This window comes from Dunckerocampus dactyliophorus, chromosome 4 (assembly GCF_027744805.1).
Source record: "Dunckerocampus dactyliophorus isolate RoL2022-P2 chromosome 4, RoL_Ddac_1.1, whole genome shotgun sequence".
In the NCBI taxonomy this organism is placed as follows: domain Eukaryota; kingdom Metazoa; phylum Chordata; class Actinopteri; order Syngnathiformes; family Syngnathidae; genus Dunckerocampus; species Dunckerocampus dactyliophorus.
The window spans coordinates 22,367,237-22,392,848 of record NC_072822.1 but is presented as its reverse complement, the minus strand read 5'-3'; the positions used below and the strand labels follow the sequence as shown (position 1 = coordinate 22,392,848).

Here is a 25,612-nt window from a genome sequence, read left to right as displayed (position 1 = left end):
ATCCTACCGTCTTCCCGGGTAAACTCCTGTATTTTGCTCTTTTTTCTGGGCGCCCTCCCGTTTAGTTTTCCGTGAAATTCCCATATTTTCACATTTTAAATGGCAAAAAAATATTAATTCTCAAGGGTGACTGTATCCATGCTTGAGCAACACGCATTGGCATTCAGAAGAATTTTTTCTTATTTTCTGTAAAATGTCCCTTATTTTCACATGCAGATGTTGACTGAAATATAAGAGGGGTGTGTAGGCCTTTTTCTATCTACTGTAAATGTCTTTCACCTGGTTGGACTGGCTAGCTACACAAAAGAAATGTTAATGGGAACTGGATTGTTTGGATTTTATAATTTGAGTGTGGAGAAGCTGTTTGAAAGTCAGGGTAAATAAACACAAGGCGTCGTTGTCATGAATGACCTGCTGCTGTACCACAACATAGACACTTACAAAACAGTGTACTCCGGAAATAACTAATTAATACATTCAGATATCATATGTTTCCCACACGGTCTTTTCAAACTAACGCCAATGGCTGTGAAATAAATTCTCCATCCGGGCATTAGGCAAGGTTAACAGGAAGTAGGACCACTTTCACCGGAAAGGCGGAGCACAGTTTATTGTTGCTTGTGAGCTGCTGTAATGGCGGTGTCTCGTCGCTCCGCACAGCAGCAACAGCAACAAAATACCATACAGTCTCCACCGAGGAACAGCTCGCTTTCGGGTGGTCTTTCGGTAGCTCCGCCGATGGCCTTGGTCAACTCACCGCCGGAGACCGAGCGGGAATGCAGCGGAGGAATCGAAGCGTCTGTGGCATCCCCAGACTTCCCTACCCCAGCAGTACTTGGGAGCAGTGCGAGCTCAAGCACGACAACCTCCGGGGGCAGCAGCGTCTCAAGCCCCGGATCCGGGGCCACAAGCCCCACCGACGGAATGAGCGGAATTGGCGGCGCGTTCAGGGAGTTGTTTGAGGCCTGTCGCAATGGGGATGTGTCGAGAGTAAAGAGGCTTGTCGACTCTGTGAACGTGAATGCTAAAGACATGGCTGGTCGAAAATCGACTCCTCTGCATTTCGCTGCGGGTAATGTCAAGCTAGGCTATGCTAATTTGATAGCGCTACATCAGCTGTTTGCTAGCTAGCCAATTGATGGTATTGGACCAACGTTTATGTGCTGTGATTTGATTTGACACAATATGAAGCCATATCACACTGACTGCATGTTAAATAGCTAACGTGACGCATTATTAGAGCAGCTGTCAACAAAGTTATGTAGGTCGTTTTGTTAAGTCATCTACTTAAAAAACAGTTGGCTCGCAGTGTGTGAAACGTCGAGCTAGCTTTACTATCAGTAACTGTTTTTATTATCCATTGTTTAACAAATTTTGGTCAGTTGTGACGATAACATAACCCCCTTACTATGATGTCAAATTAATCATTGTCATCCCTTCAGGTTTTGGCAGGAAAGATGTAGTGGAGCATCTCCTGCAGACAGGGGCCAATGTCCATGCCAGGGATGACGGAGGATTAATCCCCCTGCACAATGCATGTTCTTTTGGCCATGCAGAGGTTGTGGGCCTCCTCCTGTGCCAGGGCGCAGACCCCAATGCCAGAGATAACTGGAACTACACTCCTCTGCACGAGGCTGCCATCAAGGGAAAGATAGATGTGTGCATAGGTAAAGATCACACTTTAATTTGTTTCCCCAGTTTGGGATAGAAATACACGAGTTGGTTGCTGTGTAGGGCAAGACTAACTGTTTCACCAACTTTGAGAATATTTTGAAGAAAAACTACACTGATTTTCTTGGTTTCTCTATTAGTGTTACTCCAGCATGGTGCCGATCCTAACATACGCAACACTGATGGAAAATCAGCTCTGGATCTGGCCGACCCTTCTGCCAAGGCTGTACTAACTGGTCAGTCTCCCTTCGATTGTTTTTATCTCTGCATTTAGAAATCTGTTAATTATAACTCCCGATCAGAATGGCAAATATTGATTGTAATCAATTAAGTGAATTAATTAGTTACATGCACTCTACACCTGACATAGTCCTGTACAATTTGCAATTTCATATGAACTCATTCAATACCAGCCATTTTTTAAAAGACAACCCCTTTTGTACCAGCCAATTTAGGCAATTTTGACTGATCTTTCAAGGCACACAGAATATTGTGCTCTACGGCTATATAAACATGGAACATACCAAAAGAAAGATTCGACTCCATCTTTGATCAGAAAAAAAGTTTGTTTCTACCTTTTTCTGTTCTTTATTAATCAGCAGTAGAACATAGGTGAGTTTCAGGAAAATAACAGTTCCTGACTAGAAAAGAGAGAAAACCAGGTTGTTATGAAAAGATACATTTCAAGCATAACTTTCACTTTGACACATATTTTTTTACCTCCTCAAGCAAGCCCAGCACGGAGGTTGTGTTTTTGCCAGCGTTTATCTGTCTTTTTGTGTTCAGAATAACTTCATCTGAATGGATTTAGATTAAATGTTCAGGAATTGTCAGAAATGGGATATGAAAGAACTGATTACATTTTGGGGTGATCTGGATCACCGTCTGGATCCAGCAATTTTTTAAAGGATTCTTTAACATTGCGAGAGAAGACCATTTTCAGCGTTTGTGCATATAACTCCATAAATGAAAATGGTCAGATCTCTTGGAAAAAAAATACAGGACAAGTTTCCAACAGGGGCCGCACGGTGGTCTAGTGGTTAGCATGTTGGCCAACACAGTAACAGTCTGGAGATCGGGAAGACCTGGGTTTGATTCTCCCTTGGGCATTTCTGTGTGGAGTTTGCATGTTCTCCCTGTGCATGCGTGGGTGTTCACCGGGTTCCTCCTACATCCAAAAAAAACCATGCATGTTAGGTTAATTGGCGACTCTAAATTGTCCATAGGTGTGAATGTGAGTGTGAATGGTTGTTTGTCTATATGTGCCCTGCGATTGGTTGGCGACCAGTCCAGGGTGTACCCTGCCTGTCGCCCGAAGTCAGCTGGGATAGGCTCCAGCATGCCCCCGCGACCCTCAAGAGGAGAAGCGATATAGAAAATGGATGGATGGATGAAGTTTCCAACAGGTTCTACAAAATATCAAAGTCTGATCCAGAATTTAAATAGAGGACTTTTGTAATTTTCATCATAGGAAGACAACAAATGAAGCTTTTTACAGTACATGCAACAAACCATTATACAGTATATAGCCAAGACACTGTGGAATCTGGGGTGTGCCAACGGATTTGTTGTATCTTCAAAAGCTATGGAGCTACATCCAGAAGAAAAACGCCATTACGGAAAATGCGATTTTTCTGAGTAACCACTGAATTAATATTGATATCATTATGAATCCAACTGCTAATGGTATGTTTTCATGGTCAATGAATCGAAATACACTAGGTCCCCAACTAACGAACACAATTGGTTCCAGACGACCGTTCTTAAGTCGAATTGTTCTTAAGTAGGGGAGAAGGTAATATTACCAATGATATAGGTACTACATGTACGTGCATACATATACAGTATATGTGTATGTATGTAAATATGAGTTTGGATGTAGTAGTAATATTAAACAAGGATAATTAATGAAAAAAACAATAATAAAAGTGATATAATAATACGTAATGATAAATGTTATTTACCTTTGAAGAGGAGTGGTCGAGCATACGTCGTGGTGGAGGAGGAGTTATTGAAAACAAGGACAAATGGTCGTCGTTGTTAGACTCTTCTAAAAGAGGTAGTGTTCTGTGGGTGGTGTAGAATTAAACAGGCCTAGTAACTCTTCATAAACTTTAATCACACGCTCTGTCCGGGTTGTATCATAAAACTCTTAGCCTTCCTCTCTCCTCTTCCTCGTCTTCCTGTATCTGTTGGTCCCATTAGCAGTGTCGCAGTGCCCTCTGCTGGTCAAGCATGTAGCAATATAAATATGGGTTTGCTGGTCAAGCATGTAGCAGTATAAATATGGACTTATAAGGCAAAACACATGAAAAAATAGACCAGTCGGCTTGTGTTCGTATCTCCAAGTGTTCGCACGTCGGATGTTCGTGAGTAGGGGACTTAGTGTATGTAGATAATATAAATGTAGGACTAATATTTATGGTGTAAATCACAATATGGGGGTAAACTATGGCTCTTGGTAGAGGTCTGCGCTTTCCGAGAGCTTTTCTACTTTACAAATATAACACCATGAACTATGCATGTGTGCGTGTGCATGCGTTAAAATTTCCCTGCAATGCGTAAACCTTCTACATGCTACACTCCTACACGCTCCCAGTTCTTCCTGTCGTGTGATTTTTTTTTTTTTTTAATTAAATGCACTGCTGACACCTTGTGGCCGTTTTTATGGCGTAGAATTGCTTTGAAGCGAAATCCATTTGTGGAGCGTTGCATCATCACCTCTTTTTGCCTCTCGCTCAAAAAAACCTAAGACGTATAAATACCTTGTTGGGATCGGGCATCCGTGTTTAAAGAAACGTAACTATGTCTTTGGTATTGAAGGAGTTAACTGGCAACTTTTTTGTCTAAGAAGCCTGCTTTTTTTTTTTTTTTAACACAATCTAACAGACGTTGCAAGATCAAATCGTATTGCTGTGTCGATTCTTATTTGTGCAGTTCATTAACTCTTTCATTGCCAAAGACGTCATTTGACTACAGATGAAAGTCTTATTCATCTTGTGTGTGAATTTCTGACTTGTAGGCAATGTATTTCTGTCCAATTAGGGGGCTTTTCCTCCAATCGGCAGCGACTGAAGAAGACGGATTGTGGGTTGAGAGAGGAAAATGGCGAGACACATGCAGAAACCGAGCAGAGACAAAAAATACAGGCACCTAACACTGTCGCAGAGCTTGTCTGGCGGTGGATCTGCCTTTAGTAGTGACGCGATCGCAAAAGATAGAGGTCACATGGGATATGTGGGTGATGTAGACACAAACGCATTTGACACTGGCAGCCGAAGCAGCAAGCTAGTGGTTAGCGTTGCTGAGCCATGTGGTGCGACACTGGAAGCAGTTCAGAGTCGGGTGACTCAGAACCCGACCCTGATTCTTCTGACGAGTGGCTGCCGTCTGGATGGGTCAGGAGCAGGGAGTCATCCCCACATTCAGCAGACCCCACTGTCACTCGTCGCTTGTCGCTTGAATTTGCTTCTCTGCAGAAAAAGCTTGTTTTCTCTGTTTTTTTGGTCAAAATCAGGTGTTTTTGCTGAAACTACCCTATGTTCTACCGCCAATACCTAAAGACCCAAAAAGGTTAGAAACAAACTTTTTTTTTCTGATGAAAGAAGAGAGTCTAAAGTTTCTTTTCAATGTTTATGTAGTCCCAAAACTCAATATTCTGTGGGTCTTGAAAGTTCAGCAAAAATGCCCCAAAACTCAGTATGGAGCTCTCTGCTCTGAACATGGCTGGCAGTCAGTGGGTTAAAATCCACAAAAGTTATATCCCAGATAATGGAATTTCTTTTTCTTTTTTGAAGATGTCAAGGCCTAGAATTTTTTGAAGCTGTGGTGGTGGGCTGCATGGGAGGCGGCACCGCGGCTTTGATTGAGCCGTGGTGCCCTGCCACGATCCATTTACATGTTGCGGAAACCCTGAAGATGTTATCTAGTTTTTTAGTTTTCTCGTTGCAATGTCCTTGCAGAGTCAAAGCACTTGTTGAAAATTAGCAAAGATTGTATGCATGCCTGCACCTAATCTGTAGATGTTTCCCAAACAGGTGAATACAAGAAAGATGAACTCCTAGAAGCAGCAAGGTGAGTGTCTTCTCCCCTTTCCACCAAGTGTTATGTGAAACAAACATTTGTGTGTTATTGATTGTTTCTTTGAAAATGTCAAACTTGTCTCACTCGCATTATAAGAGTTTAGGCTGATGCCTGTAACATGGGTTTCATATACACTCCTGATCAAAATCTTAAGAACAGTTGAAAAATTGCTAGAATTAGCATTTTGCACATTTGAGGATTAATGAGGTTTTAAGTAGAGCTACAATATGCAAGTATTATAACAAGAGAGCAAGATTGTTAAGTGACGCATTAAAAAGTAAGTTAGCATGAATGTGATAACCACTTCTAGCGTGCTCGTGATCTACCTAGCTACCGCCAGAGAGGCAGTGTAAATGGGTGAAAGACGGCAGAAAGTCAAATGGGATTGAAACGTGAGCGATCACACACGCTGACATAGATAGGCTTTGCATGTGACAAGCTGTCGTCAATTGACGACACATTTTATGGACTTTATTTTTTTTGCGCGATAATAAGGAACACAGTGACGGCAGAGAGGCGATTCCTGTGCATGTTTTTCAGAATAAAGCGCAATGAAACATATTTATATCTCAAATTGTTTTCAAACTAATTGTGGTTGATATGTGTATAAATAATAAGCTATATATGTATGTATATAGAATATGCAGTATATACATTTTCTTACAATATATTAACATTGTTTTCAAGTTAACTTTTCAGGTGTGGCGGCTTTTATTTTATAGTGGCAGGCTGCCATGATCAATTACATGTAGCTGAAACCCTTTTAAAAGAGTAAATAAGCCACTTAAGATGTAAATAAAACTGCTAGTCTTCCCTGGGGGACCTTTATTGAAAGGCGGACAGGAAGTGATGTCGGAGGTTCCGAGTTGAGTTTTAGGTTGTCATGGGTTATGGCGCCAACAGTAGCCCGCTAATGATTATTAGTAGAGATGTAACCATTTATCCCCTACATCGATATATCGATTTCTATTCCTATGATCCAACTACATTGATTGAAGTTGCCATTCCGGACGACATATATTGATCTTAATGTCATTTAACAGGTAATCATGCGATACTTCGAAATAGAGCATTGGATTTAAGCATGGCAGGCTTTATATGGGTGTGTGTGTGTTTGTTGGTTTTTTACACTTTTTAAAGATAAAGACGTTACTCGTCATAGTTTGATTTGGCGTAAGTTGAGTAGTCATGCCTGTTGAGTGGGGCGCATGGATGACGACATGTAAAGGTGACGCAGCTGACACGTCTGCTGCAAAGAGCACAAGTTTGTGAGTTTTTGTCTTGTAAAGAATGACTCTAGACGCTACACTGGATCACACATCGCCACACTTTATAATGGATTTTCGGCAACCACGAGTCGTAATACCAATCTAATCGTCATTAAAACGAGTCGTTACACACCTAATTATTAGTATTATGATTGTTATGTTGTTCTTGTGTGAGATAATTTAAACCAGTGGTCACTACCCTTTTTGAGCCCAATATCCCTGGTCTCGGCCATGAATCTGCTGCGCAAGATCTACCCAATTAACGTGCAGTAACTACTGTTGTGTACTCAGGCACATCGCTGTGCTCTGTCAATCTCTCTCTCCCTCTTGCACGACCCTTCTGTACATTGCTGACTCAACCTTTACTAGCACGGCGAGGGGAGCCGGTGTACTAGTGTCTCCGGCCGGGTTTCGGGGACTGGGCTTTTGGCTGGAGCTTGAGGGTTGCTGCCTGGAGGGCGGCGATGCGTATGGATTTGTTCAGTGGTCAAAATGCGTGCATGTTGGTGACATGCGTGCATGTTGGGAGGGCACTATTGTAATAATACATTTTTTTTCGAACATTCTCGCGATCGACTGGCAAAGTCCCAAAGATCAACCAAGTCGGAGTTCGGAGAATTAAAGCATGTGGCATTAAACGCAACTGCACCTGCAAGCTGGCACGGCGTTGTCTGTTGCCCAAAACTTTGTCGAGCTTCTCAAAATAAGGCATTGCTCTCGTCCGACCACTGCCACTCTTGCCTTTAATTGCTGAAGTTTATTTATTTGTTTGAATGACCGAAGAAACCGCTACTGCAGCCATCTCGCCTCTCGATGCATTCCAGTATCGTCAAGGTTCTTGTCGCCGTTTAAAATTTCTTCGGCACTTCTTCGAATGTCCAGATGGACAAGCGACAGCGTTTCCTCTGGTGTCCATGTTTTCATAGCGTTTTCCATTGGTAAAGTTGCGATATGCGAAATTTAATTAATTTTTTCTTTTTTTTTTTAAGCAACCCCACCCGCCTCATTATGCAAACAGTTCATTCACTCGGCCCAGCAAGTCTCTGGAGCCAGAGTTGAACCAAAAAATGCCCCTTTTGTTCGAATAAATTATGGAACAATGACAATGGAAAAGCAAAGCTGCTCTTGAGAAGCAGCTCCAAAAAGCGCCAAACCTGTCACAGTGGAAAATGAGTAAATGTGGCAGCGAGACACTACGCTGACACCATCTTCCTGTTATTTCTTGAATTAAATAGTGTTTCTTACCTTCTTTATCAAAATCATGGCACTTGCAACTTTCTTTTGGCTCCATTTTGGGTTACAGCATCGAGGTATGAAATACAGTTGAATTCAAGAAACGACTCATGTCAAAACAGGAAGATGATGGTTGTTGATCTCGCTGCCACATCGTGTCTTTGAGGACAGTCACGTCTTCAGTGATGGTAAAGGTAACCTTAAAGGGTCACTGACATGATATATCAACTTTGCTTGCTATGTTGTTGGTTTTTTGAAAGTGAACGGCAAATTTTAAAAAATGGCATTTATAGTATGTGCCGTGGGAGCCATTACCAACAGCCGTCCTTGAAAGGGGGCATTTCCGGAAGTGACGCCGGCAAAGGCGTAGCTCTCTCAGCTAACGTCTAGTAAACAAACCCTTCTCGAGGTAGCTTGTCGACTTTGTTCTGTATATTTTTGATCAAAATAGTAGTCATGCCAAAATCTTGTGTTGCCACTGGCTGCTCAGTGACCAAGTGTTTCTGTAAGTTTGTTTTCTTTTCCAAAAGACAAAGGTTTAAGACTACAATGAATGAAGCAAGTACAGAGAACAAGAGACATAATGGACCACTGCCTCGCATTTTGTTCTTTGCAATGTTCATTTCACTGAAGACCATTATGAAGGAACGCCTTAACAAGAAACATTTGGCATGAAAGTACGGTATAAACGCATTTTGGATGCTATTCCTGATGCTATAGAGGATGGCGTCAAATTTGCCACAGAATGGAGTAAGTCGTGTCTTAGTTACATATTGTATTCTATACACTATGCCACCATAGCGACAAGCATTCAAAGCATTATACGTGTTATAAAACATACTTTGACAGCGATATGTTGGTGGTGGGCGGGGCGGCGCTGGCAACGAATGACACAATAAAAAAGGCTCTAAAGACCCCTTTATGCTCATTAAAAAGCTGATGTTAAACAATCATTGAAGGATAACCAACTCCAAGGTGATTTACACTTACCATTCTGTGTTTGAAGCCGTCCAATCTTCATCTTCATGTCTTTGTCATTGGACACGTCCACACCAGACATGTTAGTTTCATTGTCAGTGGTTGAAGTAAATACGGCTTAAGTTCTCTATGCAAGTTGAATAATGCAAGTTCTCTATTTCATCTACAGATGTTTCTTCCTCCTCAAACTATTCACACAAATTATTATTATCACTGTAAACATTTTCTGTCTCCTCCATTACTCTGTTTATGGTGAAAGCTGCGCCTTCGCTTACGTCACTTCCGGAAACGCCCCCTTTCAAGGACTACTGTTAGTAATGGTTCCCACCACGTACTATAAATGTAATTTTTACGAATTTACCGTTCGCTTTCAAAAAACAAACAACGTAGAACATAATTACAAACAATATAGAACATACTTTTTTATTAAAGTTGATAAATCATGTCAGTGACCCTTTAAATGTTCATTTATCACTTTCATGTCTAACAGTTTTGGCTTTCTGGAATGGATTAATTGGATTTACATTATTTCTTAAGGGGAAAATTGCTTCAGTTAGCGTCCGTTTTGGTTAGAGTCAGACCTTCTGGAACAAATTAATGATATTAACCAAGGTTGCACTGTATTACTTTTGAATTGTGAAATAAAAATTATATTTTTTTGTAATTTCAGGAGTGGAAATGAAGAAAAACTGATGGCTTTACTGACTCCATTAAATGTCAACTGTCATGCCAGTGATGGCCGAAAGGTAAATCATATATCAAATAAGCCTAAAAAAGAGATGTCACGACATTCTTAGATACAATGTGCTATGTGGAGTTGCACCGTTTTATTCAACTTGTTTGGGGGGAAAGTAGCAAAAGGCTTGTGACACATAAGGGGTTATCTGTACAGGTATGTCTAAATGTATACTAACAAGAGGGTTAGTTTTGATATTTTTTTTTTAAATGTTTGACAATTTTGCATGTGATCCTCTCACATACTATTTGATCATGTAATAACATTTGATCTTTTAACTGTTCAGAATTTTCCAGTCACATTCATGTTCTCTGTGTTGTTGCATCAGTTGACTATGTACTCACATTTTACAGTTGAGTTTTTAAGGGGTTCTCAGGATGTTTCATTTCAACATACCACATGTCTCAACAGAGATATAATCTCCATGATGATCTTTCCATACTATTGGCACATCAAATCTTTTAGCATACCGTATGCTTGGCGGTCCTTTTGTCTTTCCTGGAATGTTTTTTCTCTGTGTGAAAATGTAGTGAAAGATCAATCGTATAAAGACAAACAACTGGCCACTTTACAGCCATTTTCAGATGTCTGTATAATACATGGCTTATGTTGTGTTTTCATTTGCTTTTCATTGCCATGCCATGAAGAGGACTTTTTTTTAATGACTTCTAAGAACCCCCACTCTAAAAGGAATAGTTTATTGTGCATTCTCACAAAGCGCTAACAGTACAGTGTTCCCTTTTCCATTGCAAGGGTTATGTTCCAGAAACACTAGCAATCGGTGAAAATCCACAAAACAGCTTCCGCCCACTTTGAACACTAGTTTCAGCCTTTATAACCCCTTCCAAACTCTTTAAATGCATTTATACCATTTTAAAATGTGTTAAGCATATTTCAAATCAACAAAAGCATCTGCAAACATAAAAATGTATGTTACATGTATTGAAAATAGTAATAATGAACTAAAAAATATTTAAACAGTATGGGTACTCGCCAGTAAAGATATTGTAGTGTCTCGATAGACGCAGTCTGATGCTTTTTTGTTTGTATTGCCTACTTTAACATGCCAACAATGCTGACTTCCATCACAGTAGTCTCAAGCTCCCACACATGTTTCTCCGTCGCTGTTCACACCTAATAGCAATAGCAACTTCCTCATTATCCACCCATCACACTTATGCAGAGGGGGCATTCACAAACATTGGAAATCTTAATATCAATATTACAACATTAGTACGTCATGTGTGCAGTACCAATGAAGTAATGAATATGATGAGTAGAACACTGACTGGTTTCTACAGGACTGCAATCTATTTATGGTGGTGGGCCATCAAATGTCCATAAATGGCAATGACACATTAGCAAAAAGTGAGCAAAAAACATGCATAGCAAAACAAATTAAAAAAAATGTAGAACTACAAATGTCGGCTTTTTTTTTTTATTGTCATAAGATGGACCTGCCTGCGAGTGTTTTTGGATAGGGTAAAGAACAGCACTCACTCCTCAGTGAGTAGAGTGATACGTGCTTCCGTGTTAGTCGGCAAAAGTCTCTTTGCAAGTCGAGAGTCGGTCTTTTGAAAAACAGTTTCAGGGCTCTCATTACTCGCTGAATATAGCGACAAAGTTGCTAAATTGTTAACACGGATCACTGCTGCTTTGTCTTCTTATTCTCTGGCTGACCAAGGCAATATAATGTGTTTATGACAAAGGCAAACAGGTAGCATTAAATCTATTTGTGGCTGGCTGACACTGGGAAACACTGGTACTGCACAGCAAACTAAAACATTTCCAGCTCCTCTGAGAGCTTAGAGTCATGTTGTTTCTTACAGCAGGTACAAATAACCTTAACTGGTCTGTGAAATGTGCAGGTGGTAGAAAAGTCTTGTGAAATACTGAATTCTTTCATGATATTAGATTAGGTTCTAAAAATAAATAAATAAATAAATAAATAAATAAATAAATAAATAAATAAATAAATAAAAAGTGCTACTCAGCGAGACAGTGGTTGTCGAAGCCGCGATGGAAGAGCTAACACTGTATACTGAATCATCACAAGCTTGTTTCATTGACTCCTTATCATATTTTTCTCTGTTTTTCTTTACTCTGACTTTTTCTGTAGTTTATTTTTATGCTCGCATGAATTAAGTCCCACTTAGATTTGCTCTGGGATTTAAGCACCGTGTACCACTAGAATGCTGAATGCTGTGGAGGGCTCTCTCACCCTCAAGCTGTTAGCCTGAATTTCACACCATGGTTGACAAATCAAACCGTGATTATGACCAGGCCTTGTGTTTAGTAATTCTCTAGAGGGGAGAATAGATTTATCTGTGACCCCGATGCTGTCATTCTGTAATTTTTTTTTTCGTTTTGTTTTCCGTGTGACTCTGGCAACATTTGTCGATCAGTCAACATCTCAAAAAATGCTGGTAAGTTGACCTTGATAACAGCCACTTGATTGATGCACTGTTGTGATCTTTTTTTCCCTTTTTTAATCCATTGTTTTATTTGACCAATAAGCTGGCTGTCACTCGTTTAATTGCACATCATGGGTGTGTGGGTCACTCATGTATCCCACCCTGATGCTCCTCTGTATGTGTGCGCGTGCGGGTTTGTGTGCGCGTGTGGCATGTGAGTGAGTTTTGTTTGTCAATGATGACAACTCCATCTTTTTGGATTTGGAAAGGAGCTCAGTTTGTTTCACTGCCTGCTTTCTTAAGCGTCTGTCTTTTCCTCTTTACACTCATCCACACTTTCATTCACTCAGCCTTCACACAGTAGCTGATCTTTTTTTTTAATCATATTGACTGATTGATTTTTGATGATTACTCATGCATGCCCAAAGGCTCGCCCCTCTGTGCATTTTGTCAAGCAATTATGTCTGAATTTTGTGTCTACTTCTTACCTCCTGATGAATTGGTTGGTATGCAGGAATGACTTTTACCTGTCCTTGAGTGCCATTCTTTCCTTCTTGTCAATGACTTTTGACTGCTTGTCATTGCACACTGAACAATGCCATTGCACCACTGATTCCGTCACCTCGGAAATGCAGTTTCATTTATTTTCTTCCTTTTTTCCACTGTTAATATCCCTGCATGGAAATTGGATTGAGAATGATATTATGTTTGATTGCGAGCTTCATCTGTGCTACATTTTTAACATAACGCCAATGTCTCTTGCTTTGAATATTATTTCATTTTCTTGGCTGAAAATTTGAGTTCTTTAGCTCGCAGAAATGCTCACTGTGACTCTTAAAACGTTGCATGCTTTTACGGTTGGGATTTGATAGCATTTGATCAAACCCAGATTAGAGTTGAATGCTTGATCGCTTGATCAATTACTTTAACTTTAGATAAGATAATATAAGATAACAGAAGAAGCTAGTGATGTCATTGATCTTGACTTCTCCAATCCTTTTATTCATGGTTCTGGATAGCACAAAGGAAGCAGCCATCGTGCCCCAACCGTAACATCTACCTATTCATTTTTATGATTTCATACTGATATTCTCTTTCCTGTCAGCACACCTACTACATGTTTAGCTTCATATTGCAGGACAATTAAGACAAATTAAAAGGAGTTTTCACTCATTTCTGACAAAATATTGACAACATATTAAGAATAATGTTTGTTTTGCCCACTCTTTCGCCGACCTTTCACCATTCATCTGCAGCTCACCTCGCATAGCCGGTAGGGGTGTCCCGATACAATTTTTTTTTTTTTTTTTTACTTCCAATCCGATACTGATATCGCAGCCTTGAATATCGTCCGATACAGATATCAATCTGATATCAGCACTAATCATACATACTTTTATGACTTATTTTGAAGTGTGGAATGTTAGAAAATGCTTGATCAAGTGATATTACTCAAACAGACCAATAATCAGCAACAGTCTTTAAACATCTGGGGCAGGGTCACCAACGTTTTTCCTTGTGAGAGCTACTTTTACAAAATGAAAATGGCCAAGAGCTACTCATTTTTGTAACATTTATTTTCAGAGCTTATTTAAAACCCAAACAAAGCGAATATGCTTGTTTTACCAGAACATTAACAAAATGCTGATGTCCACAACTCACATTTTGTATTTCAGAATGCATTTCTTTCTGAAATGCATTCTGGGTTAAATATCCCAGTTTTTTGTATAGTTTTATCCGTCTATGGCGTCTAGGCATAAAATAGCGAGGTTCGAGGATGTAAGTTAAGCGTATAAGCCCGACTTTACTCACCACAGATAGGGGCTGGTCATCTTTTCTGTTATGACTTAGTAGTTTCCCCTGTAACGCTGCTTCAAATGCATGATGAGTTGGGTCGTCTTAAACGTCCCCTTTTCTGTTCCACCACGGGAAACTTGTGCGTGAGAAGTGTTGCACTCAGCTGCAACGTCTTTTTCCGACTTTAACAAAAAATACACACGGCCAACATCACCCCTACTCCATGCTTAACACGTTAGCACACGCTTTTGTTGTGATCACATAAGCGCTGTCCGGCCATTGCTGGATAGACGTGCTTGGGCGGAGTCTTAAGTCGACTGCTTATATTGGAGATTTTAAATACAGGCAGATATAATCTGATACTTGTTTTTTTGTGTGTGTGTGTGTTTTTGCTGATATCGACCCGATATCAATATCTGATCGAGACACCCCAATAGCCGGCCCAATCACTTCGGCTCTGGCCCTAATCAGGCTCTTGCTCTTTTGGCCATCGAAGGCAGCACACAGTCAAGTAGCCAACTAGCCGTGTTTTTTTGTTCCATGTGTGTTAAGAGGTTGTGCTCTCTTCCAGTCAACTCCTCTCCACTTGGCTGCCGGCTACAACCGAGTGCGCATTGTACAACTCCTCCTCCAGCATGGAGCTGATGTTCACGCAAAGGACAAGGGGTGAGAGCTACAATGCAGACCTTTTTGAACACTTGTATTCAAACCTAACCTCTAACCTTATTACTTCAGCGGCCTGGTTCCTCTTCACAATGCTTGTTCTTACGGTCACTTTGAGGTTACTGAACTCCTGCTTAAGGTACATTTTATTTCATGAGCCAATCTGCATTTAAAATTTCTAAATGTGTAAATTGTTGCCCTTGTGATATATTATGTCCACTCTTTACCCCTCTTCAGCATGGCGCCTGTGTCAATGCTATGGACTTGTGGCAGTTCACTCCTCTCCATGAGGCAGCATCCAAGAACCGTGTAGAGGTTTGTTCCTTGCTGCTGAGCCATGGGGCTGATCCCACTCTGCTAAACTGTCACAGCAAGAGTGCGGTGGACATGGCCCCCACTCCAGAGTTGAAAGAGAGACTGACATGTGAGTCCTGTTAAGCAGAAAAGTCTCAAAACCTGAAAGACCATCGTCTGTTGTTGGTCTCTTAACACTGTTTTTCTCTTCGATGTAGATGAGTTCAAAGGTCATTCACTGCTGCAGGCGGCACGAGAGGCAGACATGGCCAAAGTGAAGAAGACCCTGGCTTTAGAAATCATCAGCTTCAAGCATCCTCAAACCAATGAGACAGCCCTGGTCAGAAGCTGCACATTTACAATTATAATGCTGCTTTTGCTTTTACAGTAAACATGCTAAAATGATCTGTCGGTTAAATTTTACCAACAGATTGCCCATAGAAGCACCAAAACTAGGGTTGACATGTATGCTTTTAAAAACACATAGCCAGACTTATTTCTTTTGTCTTTGTTCATTTCAGCACTGTGCTGTGGCTTCCCCCCACCCAAAGAGGAAGCAAGTGACTGAGTTGCTGCTGCGTAAAGGTGCCAACATTAATGAGAAGAACAAGGAGTAAGTGTACACAATTTTTCTTCATTTTACATTTTGATTAGATTCTTGACATATTTGACAAACATTACAAAGTACCCTCAACCACAGATGGAAAATGTCTTAAATTCCTGTCTGTTGTATGTCGTAGCTTTATGACTCCTTTGCATGTTGCTGCCGAGAGAGCTCATAATGATATTCTGGAGGTGCTACAGAAACACGCAGCAAAGGTTTGAGTTTGCTCACGCTGAGTCTTTTTCTGTAAGCTTTTCAGAGTCTTGGAAGCATGTTTTCATTCTCTCACCTCCTCTGACATTAGATAAATGCTGTGGACACACTCGGACAGACAGCTCTGCATAGGGCTGCACTGGCTGGTCACATTCAAACCTGCAAGCTGTTGCTAAGCTATGGGGCCGACCCATCCATCGTGTCCTTGCAGGGTTTCACTGCTGCCCAGATGGGTAATGAAGCTGTTCAACAGATTCTCAATGGTAATAATGCTTTTTCTATTCCATGTCAATATAGCTGTCTTTTGACAAATGTAGTTTTGGTTCCTAAAAGCAGCATTTGAATCGGCTTTGATTTTTTTTTTTTTTTTTTTTTTTTTTTTTTTTTTTTCCCAGACAATGTTCCTACACGTAACTCTGATGTGGACTACAGATTTCTTGAGGCAGCCAAAGCAGGAGATCTTGACACAGTGCAGGTGAGTTGGTACACCGATGATCTTTTTTATTATTATTATTATTCCTGCAGAAGTGTAACAACTATATTTGTTATCTTCGACATATACCTTAATTTCCAGTCTATAAGCCCCACCCACAAAATTTAGACGAAAAACAAGATTTGTTCTTATATAAGCCGCACATATCCACGTCATAAAGTGGCATATTGTGGCGCGCACGAGTCCATGAGGACCAGTCAGATTCTCCTGTATCCAGGTACATCTCTGCTTTTATGTTACATTTTCTTTTTGTTTTCATTCATAACAGGGTTTGCAATCTTGGCAGTATATTTATGGTGTTGATTGAATAATTCAAAATCCAACAATGTTTTACATTTGGTTGTAGTAGAAACTGTGATTGGTGTTGCTCAAGTGCAACGACAGTTACAGGGTTAGCAAACGGCGTGTTTTGGTTGTTTCCTGAACTTTTTTTGCCCTTTTGATGGACTATCTTGGTAATAGTGCTTTCCGATTGACATTACTACTTTACTCACTACTACAATCGGTAGGAGTTCTGAAGTATAGGAGATGCCACGAGATTAGAACATGACCACACCAAGCACCACAGGAAATGTAGGTTTTAGCCACATATTACCCACAGGGTTCAAAGTTTTGAGAAAAAGGAGGCTTCTCACTTCGCCCACCAGTTGCAACTCCCTACTTGTCTTCTTTAAATTATCACTTGAGGCTGATTACAATATTTAATGCAGTGGTTCTTAACCTTGTTGTAGGTACCGAACCCCACCAATTTTATATGCCTATTCACCGAACCCTTCTTTAGTGAAAAATAAAAAAAATTTCAAATTCAAGACATACGGTAGGTATATGTTTGTTTACTGGTGCACAAAATGACGGAGACAGGACGCTGACTCCCATCACGGTCCGTGATACATGTGAATCCATGCTGTACATGTTCGTCCGACCACTTTCTATTTTTGCTCGACATAGTATGGATTAAAACGAATGAAATCACACGACGTACTACAGTTACACATTGACTACTTGATGACTACTTGATGGTGCGTTTCATTTGTACTCGGAACTGGGAAGTCGGAGTGAGACTGACGTAATCTGAGTTAAAAGCGTTCCAGTTCCCAAGTCAGAAAAACTTTACAGTATAGCAATATTGTTTATAAATTATTTATTGATTATTTACCGTTTACACACGAGGCAGCCATCATTGATTGTTAACTCAGAGGTGGTGTGCATGCTCTGACTTCCAAGTTGAACATTCCGACTTCGGGGGGCATTTCAGTCGGGCGTTCCCGCTAGGGACTCGGAAATTCCAACTTCCAAGTATAAATGGAACGCATCATGAGCGCGCTAAATTCTTTGCAGCACTAATAATCACAATGAGATTATCTGCAGCCAGTGATGGCTAAGCGGGGGCGTGTCATCACGAATTGACACGATGGGTCCGGTGTGTCTTAACCTCCGTAGCGGAGGCTCCGGCAAACCCCTGGGACCGACTCACCGAACCCCTAGGGTTCCATCGAACCCAGGTTAAGAACCACTGATTTAATGTTATGATGTCTTTGTGTGGCAGCAACTGTGCACCCCTCAAAATGTGAACTGTCGGGATTTGGAGGGCCGCCACTCCACTCCACTCCACTTTGCTGCTGGTTACAACAGAGTGGCTGTAGTTGAATACTTACTTCACCACGGAGCTGATGTTCATGCCAAGGACAAGGGGTGTGTTTTTTGCAACTGTCTACAAAAATACCTAGTACACCATCTTTCTCGTAAGGCAGTGGTTACTTTTGTTTCTTCTTCCACCAGTGGCCTGGTTCCGCTGCACAATGCATGCTCGTACGGCCACTACGAAGTTGCTGAGTTGCTGGTCAGACATGGAGCCTCAGTCAATGTTGCTGACCTGTGGAAGTTTACACCACTTCACGAAGCGGCAGCCAAGGGCAAATATGAGATCTGCAAGCTACTGCTCAAAGTGAGAATCCTTCCGTTAATTATGGTTGAATTAGAATTAGGAGAAGGGATCATAGTTTTCTTGCAAAACTTGGATTTTAAAAAATATTTGTAATCTTGATGCAGCATGGAGCGGATCCCTCTAAGAAGAACCGTGATGGCAACATGCCACTGGACATGGTGAAAGATGGAGACACTGACATCCAGGATCTGCTTAGGGGTGATGCTGCCCTGCTGGATGCAGCCAAAAAAGGTTGCCTGGCCCGTGTCCAGAAACTTTGCTCCCCAGAGAACATCAACTGCAGAGACACTCAGGGCCGCAACTCCACACCACTTCATCTTGCGGGTATATGAGCTGCTTCGTTATTGTCACACTTTAGTCCTCATGTTTACAGAAGGCTAATTGTCAACTGGCAAAGTGGCTTATTGGTACTTTACTGATAGCTGTTGAACTGGAGGTGCTATGATGTGAGTTATATTTGACTGCTAACTGTCCAATGTCTTCGCTGATATTCCACTGGTTTGACTGTTTGTCAAGATGTCCACTGAGTTTCTATAGAAACCCAGCATATTTGAACATTTGGCTGATCCCATTTTGCTACACCTCTCTGACAGTGTCAATCAAAATTGATCATTAATCTTAGCAGGTTATTTAACACATGTTGTGTATTGGGTCTCATGAGATTGTGCAGGTGTACCAATTTAAGTTTATGATCAGTCGATCCGCTTGTTGAGAATGTTCAACCGATTCCCATCTCTTCTCTTCAGCGGGTTACAACAATCTTGAAGTGGCTGAGTACCTGTTGGAGCATGGGGCTGACGTCAACGCACAGGACAAGGGAGGCCTTATTCCTCTCCATAATGCTGCCTCCTACGGCGTGAGTGTCTACTCGCAAATCTGAAAGACACAACTCTAAATAATTGCCTCCTTTCGTACATTTAAAAATCTGACCTTGGTTGTTTTTATTGTCTTCCCCGCCCCGACAGCATGTTGACATTGCAGCTCTGCTTATCAAGTACAACACATGTGTGAATGCCACAGACAAATGGGCATTCACACCCCTCCACGAGGCAGCCCAGAAGGGTCGCACACAGCTCTGTGCACTCCTGCTAGCTCATGGGGCTGATCCAACCATGAAGAACCAAGAGGGCCAAACAGCCCTGGACCTGGCCACGGTAACATTAACATATGACCAGTTTCTCTCTTCCATGTAGTTTTATGAAGGGTAATTGATACACCTAACAACATATATATCACAATTTCATATTGTTTTACTGTGTCATGTTATAAGTAGGGCTGTGAATCTCAAGGTACCTCACGTTACGATACGATTTGCAATACATGGCTCACGATAATGATGTCTTGACACGGTGATGGGGTGAAACAAAACCAAAAAAAAATATTTCATAGTTCATATTTTGCAGCCTTCAGCTGGGATAGGCTCCATCTTATTCGTCACTCTAATGAGGACAAGCGGTATAGAAAATGGGTGGGTGGTATTTTGCAGCATATTTTAACCAGGATACAACTATCAATTGTGCAAAAACAAAGACAGTTTTAGTGCAACATAACTGTAAAACTGGATTTTATTTTAAGTGTCAGTGTGACAGTGGCGGTATTTTAATCTCATTCAGAAAGCCCAACATCTCATTCAAGATTCAAGAGTTTTATTGTCATATATGCACAGTAAAACTGGTGGTTCTACTATGCAATGAAATTCTTGTTCTGTTCATTCTCCCAAAAAAGAAAGAAAGAAAGAAAAACACAAGAAAATGAATAAGAACAGAAGAAACATTAATACCAATAAATTAAGCAACAACACAACAACAACAACATAAGAGACATTAATACAAATAAATAAATTAATAAAGTGCTATGAGTGTGTGCGTGTGTTACGTGTGTGAGTGCTTTGTTGAGAATGTCTCTCAAGTAGATCAAATCTATTAAGTAGATGAAGCTTAAAAAAAATAAATATTTAGTGTGGAATCAGTGGAAAGAGACAGACAATGATCCGGATAAGTTTGAGCAGTTCCACAATGACAATAAATGACGTAAACTAAACACGTTTCTTGATTGAATAACATGACATTTGAACAGAAAAAAAAAATCAACATTTCTCTTACCATATACATGTCTTTCATGCTTCCTGTGTGTTGTATTTTTATGAGACACTTGTTACATCCTGCAAAGCCAGCGTCATCCACACTGTAAAAGCCAAAGTGAGTCCACACTTTTGATTTCAACTATACTGGCTCATCTTTTTGTTTAACTTCACCACCCGAATCCGCCATTGGGTAGCATTTGTTTTTATTTTCTTCCTCTGCTTTGTTTTCTTCTGTTACTTCTGCCCAATTTTCTGCCACTCTCGTGAGGAGCTCCTCATCCTCTTTACAGCGGCTGTATTTTAATAATTATAAAAACATACACTGCGAGAGCGTATTGATAATCCATTGGAGGGTTAAATCATGCGATAGTTCACGACATCGATATTTCGTCACACCCATAGTTACAAGTCATATGATAAGTGATAATCCTGCCCTTTGACTCCCAACTGGAACACTTTCTGTTGCTTCCCCAATAGGCTGATGACATACGAGCCCTCCTTATGGACGCCATGCCACCAGACTCTCTCCCCAGTTGCTTCAAGCCACAGGCCACAGTGGTCAGCGCCGCTGTCATCTCCCCGGCCTCCACACCATCCTGCTTATCTGCTGCCAGCAGCATAGACAACCTGGCTGGACCCCTAACTGAGCTGGCCAGCGGTGCTGCTGCTGGGAACTCAGGAGTAGCAGACGGAGCAACAGGCACTGACCGCAAGGAAGGAGAAAGTACGAGTTTTGAAACATTATGTTTGGTCCTAGTTGGCAAAATTTACAAAAATGCAAAAAGGGTTGTGTTTTTTTTTTTTTTTTTTGTAAACACTCAACATATTTCCCTGAATAGTGACAGTGCTGGACATGAATATAAGTCAGTTCTTGAAGAGTCTTGGTCTGGAGCACTTGAGGGACATTTTTGAAAGAGAGCAGGTGAGTAATGAAAGGTGCTGTATTGAAATGAGACAATTTTGTGTATCACACAAATATAGGCACCAACTGTTGCATTCAACACACTTGAGCTTTGGAGAAACCTTACTTAAACTCTTGTCAAACTGACAGTCATTAATAAGAAAAGATGAAGCTGATTTTACTTGCCGTTTCTTTTCATTGTAGATCACTTTGGATGTCCTTGTTGACATGGGCCACGAGGAGCTGAAAGAGATCGGCATCAATGCCTATGGTCACAGACACAAACTTATCAAAGGTGTAGAGAGGCTGCTGGGTGGCCAGCAAGGTACGAACACATCTTCAAGGTCATTACCATTTGTAAATTCTTCTGTTGAGCAACTTACCATGTTTTTCTCGTTGTTTTTCCCCAGGTGCCAACCCATATCTGACATTCCACTGTGCCAACCAGGGCACTATCCTCATAGACCTGGCTCCAGATGACAAGGAGTATCAGTCTGTAGAGGAGGAGGTAAGTCACTGTTGGATGGTGTGCCACAGTAGAGCTGCATTATGTAATAATGGTGCAATATGTAATAATGTAATACATTTTCATGTCTTAATGTAATAATTTTGTAGTAATTGCCGCATTTAGTGAAAAAAAATTCTGGAACGCGTTTTGTAATAAATTTTGCCGCATTTTGTAATAAGTTATTACGTATTGCAAAACTTATTACAAAATGCGGATGCTGCACTTTTTGGGAAGCAAGATGTAACACTTTTTAATTACAAAAAACATTATGTTGTTGCTAACATGTCAGCTTATTTAGAATTCATTTTAATAAACTAGTAGTATGTTTCATTGGTCAAACCTAAATCAAATGTAACTAATTGATTATAATGGAGAATTTGTTGGCAAGCTAGAGACAAAAGCTACACTGATTAGGAATTACTGACATGTAGCCTTTGTCTCTAGCTTTCCCTTGGTCCCGTGAGTCCAGTTCTAGTCAAATTTCCATGAGGAGGAACGTACTTCCGATTAGTTGCTGGGGCCACTTAAGGAAAGAGTTTGGCTTCACAAAACAATATGCGTTCAAAATGCCTCTTCGAAAAAAATCAGACCTCACAAATCTTTCGGTGTTAATTTTATCTCCCGCTGTATCCCTGCGCACTGTCGCCTCTCCATTCTTGTGTGTGTGAGATGACGACGCTCGCTGCTTCTTCCGCGATGGAGCCCCGCTGCCATCTTGTTTACGTGTGTGTTCCACAGTGGAAGAAAAATATGCTTTTAAAGATTTTGTCATGGTTGTTCAAATCAAGTATTCAAGATTCAAGATTCAAGATTAAACATTTTTATTGTCTCTTTTTTTCCCCACAGATGCAAAGCACCATCAGAGAGCACAGAGATGGAGGCAATGCAGGCGGTGTCTTCAGCAGATACAACATCATCAAGGTCTGAATTGTATTTTTACACATTTTAATCAACAGTTGTGTTACATGGAGTTTTTAAATGTTAATATTTGACTCACAGATCCAAAAAGTGGTGAACAAGAAGTTGAGGGAGCGTTACACACATAGGCAGAAGGAGATTGCAGACGAGAACCACAACCATCACAATGAGCGCATGTTGTTTCATGGTACGCACACCTGCTTTTATTTCTTTCTTTTTTTTCTCTCTCTCTGGTCTTTTAAATCTCTGTAAATACTTTATGAATTTTTATGACAGTTGCTTTTTGAGAGGTTATAAACTGTGTTGAACTTCTGTGCTGTTGATGCATACAGCATGCAACATGCATGAACCTTGAAAAAAGGTCTCTCCTCCATGAGGTGACATCTATATTCTCACAGGTCTATTGTGTATCAACTTGAAATATGTCTTCCCTCAGGTTCCCCATTCATCAACGCCATCATCCACAAAGGCTTTGATGAGCGTCATGCCTATATCGGAGGAATGTTTGGAGCAGGTATTTACTTCGCTGAGAACTCCTCCAAGAGCAATCAGTACGTTTACGGCATTGGCGGAGGCACAGGTTGTCCGACACACAAAGACCGGTCCTGCTACCTGTGCCACAGGTGAGCTTGGCTAATCTTGAAGGAGTTTTAAAAGATAAATGAATGAAAAGGTCACAAAGGTTTGGTTGCCCTCTTCTTTTAGTGGACCATTGTCCAACTCTTGCTTTTTTTTGCTATTTGCAGGCAGATGTTGTTCTGCAGGGTGACTCTAGGAAAGTCCTTCTTACAGTTCAGCGCTATGAAAATGGCCCACGCTCCCCCAGGACACCACTCTGTGATCGGGCGGCCCAGCGTAAATGGCTTGGCCTATGCAGAATATGTGATCTACAGAGGAGAGCAGGTACATTTGTAATTCAAAAGTGAGAATCACAGAAAATGTACGCTATCCCAATTAACGTTTTTCTCTGAAATTCCCTCAGGCCTACCCAGAGTACCTCATAACCTACCAGATCTTAAAGCCAGAGAGTGCGGCCCAGTCTGCTGCAGGAGCTGAACAGAAGTCATAGTTACTCACTCACACACCGACTAAATGCTATTATTTTGTCTTTTGTACTGACAATGCATAAAAGGTGTTTTTTCCAGTTTTCCCCCTAGTGGGCTCCATGGTGACCAGTGTTTTGTGAGTAGATATGCTGTATAATTCTCTTCTACACGTCTTTTTTCACTTCCTGTGCATCAGCTGCATGTTAACACATGAGCATGTGAGGCCCAGTAGTGTGTGTGGGTTACTTATCTTGGTAGTTTGCTACACTTTTAGCCTCATGCCTAAAGACGGTGGAGAATTACCAACGTCTCATATCTCTTCACACATGCACTCTTTGAAATATGTGGACTGTGAATACAGCCATATCTGGATTCATGCTGTACAGAGGATTTAACGTGAACACTACAAAAGGTCATTGACAGTTATTATCCTGTAATGTTGACTGAGAACTTTCAGGACAACACTGCTGACTGTTTTCAGTGCTTTTTAGTTGGGTTGCACATGCTGTAGGGAAGGTTGAAATACATGTATTAGTCTGTCTGAGAGTACACTCAGTAACACAGCTTGTTTGCAATATAAAACCTAAGAGGATGAGGTATATGCTACACATATGGATGCTGTACATTCAAAGCATTATGTATGACACAATATCTTAGTGTTGAAACATGCTTGTGATGTTTTAAAACCCGATAGCCAGTGAACTCATCGGTGTATCCCGCTCTCACCGTCTTTGCAAAGACATCCCATGCATAAGGATTTGCACTTTTACATAGATACCTATTTAAGTTATTTTGAATTTAAAAGCATTTTCAGGAAAAATAATATTTGTACAGGTTGTGTAAATGGTTGTTTATAACTGTTTAACAGTGTCTTGAGTTGAACATGAAATGTGGATTTTTTTTTTCCTTTCATGCCTTCTTGAATTTCCTTTTTTTAAATAAATGTCACATTAACAGCTTGTTGTACCTTTTCATTGAATGTTGGCGATCCATTTCCTTGCAGAATAATTACAATTAAATGATCAAGCTATTGCATTTAAATCTTGTCCATCTGACAAGTAGCTAATCATGGTTACAGAAGGATTGAAAATCTTGAGGGATATTGTTGCATTGTTCTTGCCACTATTGTTGCACAGGTCTTGTATTGCAATATCCGCCAGCTCAGAAATGTTTTGCACAGGTTTAATTTGTAATCAATTTTTTCCCAGTTCCAGTAGTACGTTACTGAACGTAAAGACAGACCTGGAAGCACCCACAATAACTGCTTACTAGTTCTTTGCAGAGTTGTGATATGTTGTGCATTCTAACAAGGGAAAATTTAATTATATATTTATTGTATCGTGTAGTTTGCTTGTTTTCCCTGTGTCTGTGTGGGTTTCTCTGGCTACATCCCAAAAGCATGCATGTTGGATTAGTTGGACCCTACTGTAAATTTTCCGTAGCTGTGAATGTGAATGTTTGTCTGCGGGTCATGTCTTTGACCGTTCCAGGGTGTAGCCTGCGTCTCACTGAAATCAGCTGGGACAGCCTCCAGTTTATCCGTGACCTTGATGAGGCCAAGAGGTATAGACCACATGTGTCAAACTCGCTGCAGGTTTTCTCTCCAACAAGTTTCTTCAGCAGGTGATTTAATTGATGAGCTCCTTCCCTCAAACTGAAGGTGTTGATCATTAAAATCACCTGCTTTAGTCACTGGCTGGAAAGAAAACCTGCAGTGTCTCGGCCCTCCATGGCCCGAGTTTGACACCCCTGGTATAGACGATG

At 40.8% G+C, this 25,612-nt stretch overlaps 1 protein-coding gene across 2 annotated transcripts; it reads left to right on the top strand.

Annotated features, from left to right (window-relative positions):
- The first annotated feature begins 585 nt into the window (after window positions 1-585).
- LOC129180094 (poly [ADP-ribose] polymerase tankyrase-1-like) lies at window positions 586-24,826 on the top strand. 2 transcript variants are annotated; one of them, XM_054774164.1, is made up of 28 exons: window positions 586-1,072; window positions 1,443-1,667; window positions 1,812-1,907; window positions 5,709-5,745; window positions 9,904-9,979; window positions 12,375-12,395; window positions 14,752-14,846; window positions 14,916-14,982; window positions 15,081-15,267; window positions 15,356-15,477; window positions 15,659-15,750; window positions 15,878-15,956; window positions 16,046-16,217; window positions 16,350-16,429; window positions 17,994-18,139; window positions 18,227-18,392; window positions 18,497-18,716; window positions 19,139-19,248; window positions 19,358-19,546; window positions 20,953-21,199; window positions 21,315-21,397; window positions 21,581-21,701; window positions 21,787-21,884; window positions 22,731-22,805; window positions 22,884-22,989; window positions 23,239-23,425; window positions 23,549-23,705; window positions 23,785-24,826. In XM_054774164.1, the coding sequence occupies exons 1-28, from the start codon at window positions 634-636 to the stop codon at window positions 23,869-23,871; spliced, it is 3,780 nt and encodes a 1,259-aa protein (XP_054630139.1). In that variant the 5' UTR covers window positions 586-633; the 3' UTR covers window positions 23,872-24,826. The 2 variants fall into 2 exon arrangements, with proteins under 2 accessions (XP_054630139.1, XP_054630140.1); XM_054774165.1 differs by lacking the exon at window positions 12,375-12,395.
- Window positions 24,827-25,612: the final 786 nt, after the last annotated feature.

Coding starts and splice junctions, on each gene's coding strand:
- LOC129180094 (XM_054774164.1), top strand. CDS start 634: ATGGCGGTGTCTCGTCGCTCCGCACAGCAGCAACAGCAACAAAATACC. Junction 5,746..9,903: donor GAACTCCTAGAAGCAGCAAG/GTGAGTGTCTTC, acceptor TTGTAATTTCAG/GAGTGGAAATGAAGAAAAAC. Junction 12,396..14,751: donor CAACATCTCAAAAAATGCTG/GTAAGTTGACCT, acceptor GCTCTCTTCCAG/TCAACTCCTCTCCACTTGGC.